The sequence below is a fragment of the Archocentrus centrarchus genome, chromosome 21 (genome assembly GCF_007364275.1).
Source record: "Archocentrus centrarchus isolate MPI-CPG fArcCen1 chromosome 21, fArcCen1, whole genome shotgun sequence".
Classification (NCBI taxonomy): Eukaryota; Metazoa; Chordata; class Actinopteri; order Cichliformes; family Cichlidae; genus Archocentrus; species Archocentrus centrarchus.
In genome coordinates this window covers 23,491,532-23,506,066 of record NC_044366.1, presented here as the reverse complement: position 1 = coordinate 23,506,066, position 14,535 = coordinate 23,491,532, and the positions used below count along the sequence as shown (strand labels likewise).

The following is a 14,535-nucleotide window of genomic DNA, read 5'->3' as shown; positions in this document are numbered from 1 at the left end:
CCCCTCTCTCTGCGATCTGTTACGTCCTCCTCCTCCGTCTCTTCGGAGCCAGCAGCGGCGCAGGAGCTGCCGTATCTCGTCTTTCACGGAGGAGATCCCGAAAGCCGGAGTAACAGCTAAACCCCCATACAGCCATGGCAGAAAACGCCGGCTTAGAAAACCACCGCATCAAGAGCTTTAAAAACAAGGGGCGTGATGTCGAGGTGAGCTGACATGTAATTGCTAGTCTACATAACATGAATCGAATTGGATTTATGTAGAAAACGACAGTCTTTGGGCCTCCTTGGGGAGCCTGGCCCCGGCGAAGCTCCCTGCCAGCCAGCTTGCTAGTTAGCTAGCTAGCTAATGCGAGCTATCATGAAGAGTTCGCCATCAAATGTGCTATCGGTAAAATTCTCCGTAATTAACCAAAGGTAGTGGTAGATATCAAGTTAGCACCAGTGGCTTACTAAGTCCAAGTATGCAATGTTTGTGAACAATAAACAATGTCATATTTGGGTCCTTGAAATTGGGGAAATTGAAGAGAAACGATGTAGCTGTCACTGCCAGCTAGCGTTAACCAGCTACGTGCATATACACCGGTCGCAAGCGAGGCAGGGCCCTCCCGGCTTCATAATCTTGATATTTGCTGTGTTTACAGCCAACTGAACCCAAGTGACACCCGTGTTAACTTGTGAATGTGTCATACAGTTGCCATATGTAGTAAAAAGATAAGTGTACGTTTAATTAAATGGCTCTTCCACATCCACCCTAACCAAATATTGCCCGCCCCTCCTTGTTAGCTTGCTAATGTCAAGCAAATGTCTAGCATGCGATGCCAGGTGAGGCAGCTCAGGAGAGCTGCTAACTGAGCCACTCGTAGTGATGCGGTCACCTTAGCTTTACGGTACGTTTTCACTCAGAAAAGTACAGGGAGATAACTAAAACTCTAAGGCCACGATGAAGTGAGAAGAGGCACCTTTGACACAACATCAAGCTAGCAGTGCTGTTAATAACTTTATCTGACGTTAAGATGTTATATCGTATTTCTTAATAGTTAATCTTAGACATATTTCCAAATAAACAGCGTTGTGACAGAATAAATGGTGACGATATTCATATCAGATTCACTTCTAAGACTTATTCTAGAAAACGCTATCAGTAGTCTGTGTGCACAGCTGGCAAATCTGCACTAGGCATTTTGCAGCATCATTCATCTAACAAGTCTAATTATAAATTTCTATGACAGCATTTGACTGCAATGCTCATTGACATGATTACCAAACCATTTGGTAAAGGCTGGGTTTAGAGAAGTCCTGATAAAGGAAGCTTGGACTAAAGGCATAATAAAGTGCCAGATATCTAGATAAAAAAAAAAAATACCTATGATATGTATGGAATTCATCAGAAAACAACTCTCAAAGCCATGGCATTTACCAACAAAGACACACTTGTGCTAGGTTGCTCTGATCTACTGGTAATCCTGCGATAATCCTCAAACAAAGGTATGTCTGAAAATGGCCCTTCAAAATCCACCGGGATGGTGAGCGGAGTTTGACCATCAGTTTCTAAAATCACAGATTGAAGCCCTGTAGGTGGTTGTTTTGAAACTTGGACTCAGTTTGACAAGCACATGGCTACTATGACAGGCAGACATTTGCCAATTGAATTCCTGATGCTATTTTTGACAACTTGAATGTCTGACCTGAGTCCTCTTAAGAGCCTCAGCATGAATTTGAGTTTTTGTAAATGGATGACTCAGACTACAGCAGGGGGGGGGGGGGGGAAACAAGCCAGTTTGGGTTTTATTTATTTAGGTCAGGCATAACAGATTGCTCGTCATTTCTGACACCATTTGGAACCGCACTGAATTGCAAAGCAGTAAAGCCTCACTGCTGCAGGCCATAAAAGCCTCCTTTGTTTTATTTTATATCATACACAGTGTGGTTATGGTCAAGTTTTTTTTTTGTTTTTTTTTAACCTCCTCCTAACAAATTTGCAAAGTTTTGTTCACTATCTGCTGTGGTACGTGTGACTTGAGAATTTTTTTATTTTATTTACATATTTTCGTTGTACCATTATTTTTGAAACTCTTTAATATTTTGGATATATCAAACAGTCAACCAAACAGAATTGACATCAATAAACCAGTTTAATATACTGGTCTACATTAATTTCTCTTGATAGTCAGGCTGGATGTCACCATTAATGTTTCCATCTCAGTAAAGGATAAGCGTCATTATTGTTGTTTTGCAGTGGTTGGGAGACACCTCTGCTCTGCAGCCTCCCTAGTTATGACTTTCCCAAATTACGTAAGAGGCTATTTAGGAAGGCAACATGAACCTCTTCAAATAGTCACAAGATCTGAGACCATCTCAAACTGTTCTGGATGAATTGGAAACCCAGCAGACGCACAAATACAGCAATGAGTTACCCTCACTTTCTCTGCTTTTTATCATGCTTTTACTTTCAGGTATGCAGGTGGAGATTGCTGTTTGTGAGACAGAGATGGTTTTAAACCTGTGTAAAGAAAAAATGCACATAGTTTTGTAATTTTTAAATTGTTATAAATGCTTGTGTTACCTGTTTTCTGCTGTCTTTTTTTTTTTTTTTAAATTTACCCATTAAATCACTTAACATAAGAGGCTACAGTGTCCATCTTCTCACCACAGTAATTGGCGTAATTTTTCAAAAAGGTGACAATGTGTTTTTCATTTCCTGTTTTTGTTACAGACTATGAGAAGACATCGAAATGAGGTGACAGTTGAGTTGAGAAAGGTGAGAAACGATGCACCATCTGTCTGCATGCACAAGCATTGCAAATCTGTTTCTGTTTCCAGACCAGGTTTGGGGTCATTGAGCATTTCACATATTGTATTTGGTTGTTCCACATGAAGAATCTCTTCAAACACCCAATGCCTGCTTGACAATCTGATTGCTGGAGACTATCTACCTATCTATAAGTTATGTGATTTATAATAACTGACCTTTCGTGAGCTACGGGAGTGGGGAAAAAAAACCCAAAACAAAAAACGATGTCATCATCTAGTTGCTACTTAAAACATGTTTTCATTCTCTGGAAAGAGAATCTCCATCTGTGTCTGCACAAGAAGTGTTCAGGTACCCTCGTCCAATATACAATCACAATAATTAGATGTATTTCCGGGTGTGTAGACTGAGTAAATTACCACTGAATATGCCATTAATTTACACAGCTGGATTGACTTAAAACAGGATTCTATAAGTTCTATCAGATACGTGAGACAGGTGACTAAAAAAGCAGCTTAATTGTTGTCATAATAAATACGGCTTATAAAACGGTACATTTAAATTTCATAGAGCACAGTTAACATCCTGATGTTGTTAATAGACAATGATGTGCACTGTAGGTCTGCTTCAAGTAGGTCTGCCAAGATCTCAATAGATTTGTGTGTTGAAAAAAGACTGAGATTACTTTTCTGAGAATGGTAATGCCATCTGCAAATGTATTTTGCAGTAAAATAGGATCTTAGTGAATGCAGAGTGCAACAACAATACCACAGGCTTCAAGGTATTTTACTCATATATTTGGTTTCTGCACTGTATGTTGCTAAATGTTAAACTGCAACAACAAATGGGTTTGGATGAAAGTTTTTTAGTTTGATCAACTTTAAACTCTTGGAGATTGCATTGAAAAGGGAAAGGAGCCTCAGTTGTTGTGATCTTTTATTGTCTGTGTTGATTGTTAGCTTAAAATATGAAAGGGAGGTATAGATGTACAGTGTCATTTGGTCATTTGGGTTCTTTCATTTGGTTAGGGTTCAATTTGGTTAAATTCATCCAAATCTTTGACCTCTAGACCTCCCATCATTTTTCATTTGTTGGGTATATTTTGTCATTCTGATCTTCAGGGAATGAAACGCATTCTTAACTGGAGTAGTTGTTACTTGATTAAATGCCAGGAGCTTTCTTCAGTGAGCAGTAGATGGATCAGCTGAAGGACTAGCAAGGTCCTGTGTCAGGTCTTTGCTGGATTTTATTCCTGTTGAGGACATGACTTTCAGATACTGTTCATCTATCCAGATAGCTTCTTAGACCCAACACTACATTTTTTGTCCTTCACTTATCCAGTTTCCCTTTTTTTATTTATTTATTTATTTATTTTTTAATGAACACTCTGCACACCATGCAGAGCTATTCCAAGTTTTCAGCTGATGGCTCTTTGGGATTCACCTTGTTGGTGTGAAAATACTATTTTATGCTATTTTATAGCTGTGTTATCTTTGCCATTTTTTGTAGATTCAACTAAAGAAACAAATTATGAACCAATTATGTGTTTTTGTGACTGGCTGCTAGTAGTGAAGTGGTTCTCTGCTAAATAAATTGGGTCTTTGCTAAGTTCTCTGTTTATATGTAGACACAACACTAATTTATGATTAATTCAAGCATTAAAAAAGGCAACTAACCCAAATATATGTCATATTATAAATCTAATATGACAAAATTAGCAACTAAAGCTTGCATGTTACGAGATAGGATTGCTGCACTCAGCTTGAAGCAAAGTTTACGGGAAATGTGCCATATTTAAAGCACTAATAAATTATCTGCAAATGTCGTTTATTTTTATCTCTTCTTAGTTTAGTTGTGCTGTCACTGTGTAAAAACAAACTGGCAGTGGATGGATGCAGCTAAAAGCATTATTATTATTATTTTTTTTTTTTTTTTGAATGGGTAAGTGTGCCCAAACCTTTGACTGGTACTATACGTTCAAATGAGCCACACAGGTGGTTTGATGAAGGACTCTATTTTATTGTGAACATATTGATGGTAAGAGGAAAGTAAGGGTCTATTTCTTAACAGGTGAATTGATTGGGCCATTGATGTAGTTTCAGCAGTGTTTTATATGCACAACACTTGAAACTTAATTGTATTTGTCTGAAAAGATCATTTTCATGTATGTCTTCCATGTTAAATTAACTGTGTGTGTCAGTTGTTCCCAGTCTCCTGGCATAGAAGGAGTAGATAGTAAGTGGAAGGTGAAAGTGACCTCTAATTGTGTGTAAAGTGTGAGAAATGTAAATGAAATCTCTCCAAATAACAACTCAATAAAAATCTGCTTCTAACACCCCAGTTTGGGACAAGTGAACACTATTAAGGACACATATAAACATCACATTTGGAAGTGAATATTTAGATAAGACTGGTTCACAAGAAGGTCACTCAGTATAAGGCCTTGGTACGCTGTGGCATTGTGCTTTCTTTGAGTCTGGGAATACTGGTAAACAAACATACAAAATAGCACAACCTTCAGCAGCCAGGGATGTTGAAATATAAAATATTACTGCTGTGGAGTGCTAGGGTGGTCTTAAGTCTGGTACATTCCATTTGGATCAGAGGAACACATCAAGAAGCACTGCACTAGCTGATTAGTCATCAGTGACGCACATCAGCACGGTGAGCAGGAATTTAGGGCAAGGGAATCTCCTCCTACCACTGACTCACATGCCCTGTGGATTGATACTGAATGAAAATGTTTGATGGGGGATGCCGAGTGTGTTGAGGGTTGAAGGGTAAAGGTTCAGCGTGTCTTTGCTTTGTGAATTCTCCTGCAGGCATTCTTCTCTGGATTAACCCCTATGAAACGGGATTCTTTTTATCTGACATGCTGGATTTACTGCAAAAAATGAAAAGTTTGGCAAAGAGAAAAATGTTAGACCTAGATACACTGTTTCTTTAAGAATTCATGAATGCATTAATGAATACTTTCATCTCCTCCGATTGGTCTTTTGTCTTTTATCCTCTTGTCAGAACAAACGAGACGAACATTTACTGAAGAAGAGAAATGTCCCGCAGGAGGAGAGTCTGGAGGACTCTGATGTCGACTCAGACTTCAAAGGAGTAAGTGTGGGTGTGTGGTGGGTTTGGTTTGAGCGAGCGAGATGTAGCAAGACATGACTATCTGGATAACAGGTCAGAAGGGTTAAAAAGGTGGGCAGTGTACGGTGCATGTGATACATCAGTAGGATTCCAGTAAAAAAAAAAAACATGTTTAATTTCTAATATCTAATATATGATAGTTTTTAATTACTTTGCCAGGTAATCTTAAAAGGAAACCTTCTTAAAAAGGTTGTTTCACACTATTTAGCACAGTTTTTTTTTTTTTTTTTTATTCATGCAACTGAAAAGAACTGCACTGACATTGTGTAATATCTTTAAGAGGCCCGAACATCAGGCATCAAAGCAGAAAGGTTCATCAAGCTGTTAAAAGACTGAACAGTGATAAAAGCCAGACAGAGACCATCATATAAAGGTAGAAGGGCGCGGCGTTCTGCAGGTTCCTCCCTCCATTTTAACGTGGCTCAAATGATAAGCCGTCTTTGAGGTTAGCAAATCATTGTTGCCTGCAAACCTTTTGTGTCACCTTTTTGGGGTCAGTCCTCTCAAAGTTCAAAGGCCTCCTACACTTTGCATATCCTGCCCAACATGTAGTTAATATCCACCAGGGCCTAGTAAAATTAATAGTTAATTTTTTCATATCGACCCTGAATAACAAGTAAAATACACCATAGTTCACATTTGTAGAGCTAGTAGAGATGGCTCTTCACATTGTTGGTATTGGTGGCATGTTTTTAGCAAATTATGACATTGCTAATGTTCTTCTACATTTTCTCTTTGTTTAGCAAAATGTCACGCTTGATGCCATTCTACAGGTGCGTTTCTCATTCATGCTTTCTAGTAAATGTTTGAAACCTCCCCAAATGTGCCAGCAATAGCATTTAAACTTTTGGCCAGTTATGCTGATATCCACTGTGGCTCTTGTTCACAACAGAACGCTACCAGCGATAATGCAGTTATACAGCTCAGTGCTGTACAGGCAGCCAGGTGAGTAAGAGATGAAACACGCTTTCATAAATACCAGTTCTTCGCCGTTTATTGTGTTCATAAGATGCTTTTTTTTCCTCCTTGTCAGAAAACTGCTCTCAAGTGACAGAAATCCTCCCATCGACGATTTGATAAAGTCTGGGATCCTGCCCATTTTAGTCAAATGCCTGGAAAGGGATGACAAGTAAGTCGGCTTCCTAAATAGTTCTTATTGTTATGTTTTTTGGTTTTATGTAACAAAGTTCTGCTTGGACTTCCTTTTTTTTTTTTTAAATATGGATTTCTGATGCTGCTGCATCATGTCGCTGCTGCAGTAGAAGGATTGTGTTCATGAGACGGTTTCCTACTGTGTCCACACGTTAGAGTGTGTGGAGGCATGCAGGGCAGCTGGCTGCTTCCCTCGGTAGAGGCCAAGCCAAATATATCAACATTCCTGTCTCTCGGAGTTCCCCAATTCCCAGGACCTTTGTGTTCACTGGGGGGGGGTTGAGTGGGGACGCTTTCTTGTAAGAAAGTAATTGTAAAGATTTTACCCATGGCAACTCACAGCTGATAGCATCATGTTGACATGGGGTGAGGGCTGTTACTAGACATTTGTGTTAATTTTGAGTTAGTTTAGTGTGATTGTGTGTAGACAGGAGGGAAAAAAAATTGTTGTAAACCTGGACCCAAGTAACTCAACTGGTTGGTTTTATTATGGGAAATGTATAGCATTTCAGTTTGGACTCCTGACTACCCCCTTCACTCACTCCAACGATCATCATGCTTCACTTCACTTATTTGTTGCCAATGTTGTGGCTAAATTTAGCAACTTTAAACACCCCTTTAGTGACCACCCCTCTCCCTCCCCAAAAATGCCAAACAAGTCATTAGAGAATAAACGCTCACCAGTGCTGCACTATGATGACAAGCTCCTATGATAGACACAACTCTGCTCTGCTCAGTGAGTGGCAGAGAGGTGCTGGCAGCAACACCCAGCCAAAGCTTAGAATATTCACTCTTGATTATTACTGAAGCTCCTGAGCCCAAAAATCGTATTCAGGACAGCCTTTAATATGTTGCCATAGCACTGTGGCAGAAAGCCAATCCAGCTCAGCTTGACATACAGCTTCACAATAAAATGTATAGCATGGACAAAATACCTTTTTGGAGGTCTGTAAATGATCTGCGAATGCATGGTAGGGCAGGAAATAAAGCTGTTCTCTTCATCCCCCAAGTGGGCAGTGGTTTTATTGTTTAAATCCCAGAATATCAAGCTTAAAAACCCCAGATCACTGTAGGTTGACTGAGAAAACATTTCTTGGGGTAGATGGAATTACTGTCCTTTGTTACAATTAACTAGCATTTGGCTGGTGGGTGGCGTGAGAATCACTTGAGTGTCTGTGGATTTTTTTTTTTTTTTTTTTTTTCCTTTTTTCTGGTTTTGTGTTGCATTAGTTTCCCTAAAGTTGTTTCATGATGGTTCTCCATTTTGAGCACAGCCAAACAGCATGATATCTAGACTGCATTTCTGGTGTGAAATGTGTTGTCCACCACAATTTTTATTTTATTATTTATTTTTATTTATTTTTTTGGATTACATGTAATAGACTTATTATTAATGTTGCTATTCACTTTTTTCTAGAGAAACAAGCTTTCTGTATGTTTTTAACTGGTTTTAATTTCTTTCTGTCTTCCAGTCCGTCGCTTCAGTTCGAGGCAGCTTGGGCTCTGACCAACATTGCCTCTGGGACATCAGCACAGACCCAGGCTGTGGTTAAATCCAGTAAGCTGACCCCCACGGTTCATCTTCCCCTGTGTACCCCTTCAGTCTGTGTTTATATTCTGTATGCAATTTGCCATGCAAGCATATATTTTTTTTCTTTTTCACCCAGTGAAGCACAGTTAGTTTTTGGCATTACCCCCCCCCAAATAAAACACAGAGTTATCTAATAAAAATGTGACTTTATAGCTGAAACAATGATTAGTATTCAAAAGATAAAATGGCTGTTAAATACTTTATTTGAAATTAAGGAAAGCCATATACTAAAAATGGGCACTAAATTTAAAATTGTTTGCTGAGAGCAGTTGTTATAATATAATTTTTATATGACATTCAAGTTCATCGACAAACTGCTGGTCCAGACAGTGTAGCCCATACATTTAAATAACAGATAAGTCTAATTCATGTCTCCTGACTCATATCCACATGCTATCTGAAAAAGAAGTCTTTTGGACTGAGTCCAAATGTCTGGATTTCACGTCACCAAATTATTGTTGTTTCATGTTGATCATTGAGATCAACACAAATCAGAGGTGAGTGTATGTCACCTGTATTTTGGGAGTGCTTAGAGCCCAGTTACCAAACTGTTTCAGTAATGCACGTAAGATAGACTTTAACTCTGCAATGCACTTTACATTACAGCTGTTTTTATATAGTCATTTAACACCTGAGTCATTACAGCAGCATTGTAGACAGTTGTATTGATTAACATAGAAGCCTGTTGTCTGTAAGAGGCACCACTCAGAAACATAGCTGAATAGTTTTCTTCGTAGATGTTTGTTTTGTTTTGTTTTTCTTTTTAGCTTGAGAAAACGTCGGTACAGTGGTCAGTACCTGCTTGTATGGCGGATATGTGGAAATTCACCATCTGTCTCACCTGTCAGTATTAACCATTCAGTCCTAAATGAAGCAGGTGTCAATATTCTAATATATAATAGTTGCATCTCTGTTAGTCTCTATAAAAAAAAAAAAATAGATTTCTCATCCCATTGTATTCTATTGCAGCTGCAGAGTTGCAGCAGCTGTAATGATGGTGGAACACATTACTGTACATAAGGCAAAAGTCTGTGTTGGTTCAGACTGCAAGACAAATGGTGGACATGTGGACTCATCCTGTTTCCTCTGCAGTGCTTTGGCTGTCAAGAACGGGGCTAATAACCAGTTTAGAGTCTGTTCAATTTTTGTCAATTTCCCCGTGCTAGAGTCTGTTCATTTGAAGTTACTGAGATAAACAGTCCTTCACTCTGGGCACATTTTTGATAGTTTAATTTTTATGCTTCCAGATGCAGTGCCCTTGTTCTTGCGACTGCTACACTCTCCTCACCAGAACGTATGTGAACAGGCTGTGTGGGCTTTAGGAAACATTATAGGTGAGTGTCGCTCTCTGATAGAAAAGTGTTTTTGTATACTGCTCAGAAGCAACCATCCAAGTTGTGTTAACCTCTGCCCCCTTGCACAATCAGGTGATGGCCCACAATGCAGGGATTATGTCATCTCTTTGGGCGTGGTCAAGCCCCTGCTTTCTTTCATCAATCCATCAATCCCCATCACCTTCCTCCGTAATGTTACCTGGGTCATTGTTAACCTCTGCCGCAACAAGGATCCACCCCCACCTATGGAGACTGTGCAAGAGGTGGGTGTGTCTGCATGTGTGCATGTGCGTACCAGCTCTCATCTGCCATACAGATGGATGTTTCTTTGCGTTTGACTCTGTCACTGCAGGCTGAGTCACACAGAGCTTTTACAGCACATTTTCAGTAGCCAAATCAGCCTCTTCACCCTGGGGAACTTCTGACTAGAAAGCTTTTTTGCTGACAATTGAAGTCTGACTTTGACAGCTGTTCCTCTTATATTTTTTTTTTTTTGGCTTTCTCCTGCTTTTGCCTTCATCTATTCCTTTGCCTAAATCCAACCCACTCACAACCTACTTTTTTCCCCCACAGATATTGCCCGCCCTCTGTGTGCTAATATATCACACTGACATAAATGTAAGTATCTGGCTGAGTTGTGATTACCCAAGTGTTTACTGATTTACATATATTCTAAAGAGAAAATTTGCTGCTTTGTGATATGAATTCTCACAGTTCTAACAGTATAATAATCATATGAATTCTCATAAGTTTTGATGCTGTGTGTAGATCCTAGTAGACACAGTGTGGGCTTTGTCCTATCTGACGGACGGAGGCAACGAGCAGATTCAGATGGTCATTGATTCTGGAGTTGTTCCATTTCTTGTGCCTCTCCTCAGCCATCAGGAGGTGAAAGTTCAGGTAAGACTAATTCAGATTTTAGTTTTGTCCTCTTGGAGTTAATCAGCAAAGTATTTTCAAGTTGTTCCTTGTCCTCTTTTGTCCGCAAACTGCAGACGGCAGCTCTGAGGGCAGTTGGAAACATTGTGACGGGGACAGATGAGCAGACACAGGTGGTTCTCAACTGTGATGTCCTGTCACACTTCCCCAACCTGCTTACACATCCTAAAGAAAAGATAAACAAGGTATGAGAACCACAGCCTCACCCTTTAAGCTCTTAACATTTTCTGTCTTTTAGTTTCCAATAGCAGTTGCATTAAAATGAACTGCAGTGAATATAGTGGTATTTATAGGAGAGGTGGCTTTCACTGTTGAGAAATATAACAGGAGCAGGTTTGTTGTTGCGTATTTAGTCATCATTTTATGTAGCTACATACCAGTTGCGCTGTGGGCAGTTACTTGTATATCATATACTGAAATCAGTAATTTTCAAAAGAAATGACAATTTTCTTGTTTTTGACCAATTGTGATTGGTCTGTTTGCAGGAAGCAGTCTGGTTCCTGTCCAACATTACAGCTGGGAACCAACAGCAAGTCCAGGCTGTGATTGATGCTGGGCTGATTCCTATGATCATTCACCAACTGGCTAAGGTTTGTGTGTGGTTGAAAACTGGGGGAAGAAAATCATCTCTTGATTCTCTAATGGCTTCTATTCAGTTTTGTCCCCACATGATAGCAGGCACAAAATATATAAATTCGTGTTTGGCATTCGTTTGCGCTGAGACCTTTTTATGTTTTATAGCAAGATAACTGAATAATTTCTGATAAAAGAAATGAAGACTGAAGGTATATTTGGCCTACATTTTCTGTGTACTTTGGCGATTTGCTGTGTAGTACATGTTAGTGACAGCCTGGCTCTCTGCAGGGTGATTTTGGCACTCAGAAGGAGGCAGCATGGGCCATCAGCAACCTCACCATCAGTGGGAGGAAAGACCAGGTGAGCTGGATTTGTGGACCAGTGTAGAATTTGGTACTTGATTTTCAAAAGATGTGCTGCAATAAGATAAGTGTATATTATGTTTGTTTGTTTGTTTGTTTGTTTGTTTTTTATTTTATTTAAACAACTAAACCCCAGTTAGCTTGACAGACCCATTCCTTCATTGTAATAAGAAATATTTACCTCAGTTTCTTTCAAGAAGCAGAAGTCATCATTGTAAGATGAAGCTAGAAAATGCTGACTTAAGTTATGAAGATCATTATGAGTGAACTGCAAGAGCACTTTACATGCCTTTTAACCATGTACCTGTGTTGTAATCAAGTATGGATGTGGTGTGTATGTGTGGGTTTGTGTAGGTGGAGTTCCTAGTGGAGCAGAATGTCATCCCTCCATTCTGTAACCTGCTGTCAGTGAAGGACTCCCAGGTGGTACAAGTTGTCCTGGATGGCCTCAAGAATATCCTCATCATGGCAGGAGATGAAGCCAGCACTATTGCTGAGATCATAGAGGAGTCTGGAGGTCTGTAGACTTCTTTGCGTTTGTTACTGAAGTTGCTAGTTGAGTGTCCGTGCTGTTTCTAAAAATGCTTTGTCTTTTTCAGGTTTGGAGAAGATAGAAAATTTGCAGCAGCATGAGAATGAGGATATCTACAAACTAGCCTTTGAGATTATTGATCAGTACTTTTCAGGAGACGATGTAAGTTCACCACCACCTTTACATCTCGCATTTTTTAAAATTTGTTTTCCTTCTCAGGTAACGTCTTAGATTTGATCTTACAATGTCCCTTTCAGATTGACGAAGATCCTAGCTTGATCCCAGACACCACTCAAGGAGGAACCTTCAATTTTGATCCAGCTTCCAACATGCAAACAAAGGAGTTTAATTTCTAAAAACCAGGATGTTTGGTTCAACCAGTTGCACGGGTACTCTGTAATCACCCCAGACATTCATCCATCTCTCAACCAATCTGGCAACCTGGTACAGAAGGATATACTTAGCATCACTTCAACATGGAAACTCGCCACTGAAGGGTTTACCCACCCCTGCACTCTGGGGTGTTCTTGGATATTTTTTTTTTTTTTTTTGGCTTTTTTTCTTTTAAACGGTCATCCTTCACAAGAACAGTGCAACCCTTCATAGGAGTCCTTGTTATCCAACAGGCACATTCACCATCTGGCAACCTGCATCAGGAAGATTGTCAGTATTCTGTCAGTGCTTCTAAAATGTCACATAGAAATGAAAGCAGAAGGATAGAAAAGCCTTCACTGAAAGATTTAATTGCCAAATGTCAAGTTCTCACAAAGACGAAAACACAAGCACATTTTCAGACACGTGAACACACATGCATATACACGCACTTTTTGACACTTAAGATTTGTGTGCATACTTCAGTTAGAAGCCATCATATCACTTATGGGGAAGAAATACTGCTGTTTGTTTGTGGTTTATTTTGTGCTTTCCCTCCCCTGGACTGTCCTCTAGTGTTACTTCACCCATGCACACTGACATACTACAAGTGCATACATTTAATACATTTCACTACACTCTGATTCCTGATGGCCAGGGCACACCAATACCCCTCTCTCACCCAGTTTAAAGAGTTAATCCCAGAGCTAAGCCATGATTAACCACGGACTCCCACTGCCCTCCCAGGAGAGTCCTCGGGCAGGTGGAGGGGCGAAAGGGCTCTAAGGCAACAAGAAGACTCCGTGGCAACTGACTGACGGGACTTCTGACTCAGTGGCGTCACTTTTTTTAATGTGACCTCTGTTGAATTATCAAACTTACTGTTTGTTTAAAAGAAAATCATCAAAATGTGAAGAAAATGCCATAATTTTTTTTTTCCTCTCAATACAACTGTAAGACCTGCTAACTGCCTGCTTCTGATTGAGCAATGCGGCAACATCTTTAATTTTAATGGATGTGAATGGATGCCACGGAAGGAAGCACCTTTGGGCGAAGACACGCAGACTTAAGAGAAGAGGAACACGTCAGCTGTAGCGTTTACCCAACCCCCCCCAAAACAGGACATCCTTCTGAGCTCAGTCACGTCCTGTGATTCAGTAAACTGTTTGCTCGGGACTCCCCTGTAATGTGAAGGGGGGGGGTTAACAAAAAAGAAAAACAAACTTCAAGCTAAAATCCTTGATTGTGATATGACTTAACTTTAATTTTAAATTTCGCTACAAACAAATTAGTTTCATGTTTCTGCTTCTTCTAGTTGGATCTGTGGAGCTTCCTTTGTACGTTTTTTTTCTTTTATTTTAAGGTTTTCCTCAGTCTTATGCACACGTCTAAGAGGCATAATGATGTCTGACTTGCAGATTAAAAAAAAAAAGGACCTACGCTCACTGAAGACTAGACTGTATGTGCAGGTCCCGATCTTTACATTACTTAACTACTTTTGATTAAGAGGTCACATGTCATCACTCAATTTGAATAACTGTACAAAAACGTGATGTGTATCTCTCCTTGCCGTCTAATGAATATATATTTACATAAAGCCTGTACAAAGCTGCTGCAGCTGACAGTCATTGAATGGACGATAACTGTCAAAGATGGCTGGGGGAGGGTCTTTATTTTGTTGAAGCAATATTTCTTTGTTTTTACTTTTGACTTGCATATGTATTGTGATGACATGCTGATAAATTGGAACAGGCTGGTTTGGGTTTTTTTTTTTTTTTCCCC

At 39.6% G+C, this 14,535-nt stretch overlaps 1 protein-coding gene across 3 annotated transcripts; it reads left to right on the top strand.

Moving 5' to 3' along the window:
• Window positions 1–9: 9 nt before the first annotated feature.
• kpna3 (karyopherin alpha 3 (importin alpha 4)) lies at window positions 10–14,174 on the top strand. Of its 3 annotated transcripts, XM_030758172.1 has the most exons (18): window positions 11–203; window positions 2,713–2,757; window positions 5,767–5,856; window positions 6,639–6,668; window positions 6,788–6,840; window positions 6,929–7,024; window positions 8,520–8,605; window positions 9,886–9,972; window positions 10,066–10,235; window positions 10,546–10,590; window positions 10,741–10,872; window positions 10,968–11,096; window positions 11,397–11,501; window positions 11,776–11,847; window positions 12,204–12,366; window positions 12,449–12,543; window positions 12,639–12,731; window positions 13,064–14,174. In XM_030758172.1, exons 1-18 carry the CDS (start codon window positions 135–137, stop codon window positions 13,067–13,069), a joined length of 1,566 nt encoding a protein of 521 aa, XP_030614032.1. In that variant the 5' UTR covers window positions 11–134; the 3' UTR covers window positions 13,070–14,174. The 3 variants fall into 3 exon arrangements, with proteins under 3 accessions (XP_030614033.1, XP_030614032.1, XP_030614031.1); XM_030758171.1 differs by lacking the exon at window positions 13,064–14,174 and having other exon boundaries at window positions 12,639–12,940; XM_030758173.1 differs by lacking the exons at window positions 11,776–11,847; window positions 12,204–12,366; window positions 12,449–12,543; window positions 12,639–12,731 and having other exon boundaries at window positions 10–203; window positions 11,397–11,483; window positions 12,793–14,174.
• The last annotated feature ends 361 nt before the right edge of the window (window positions 14,175–14,535 follow it).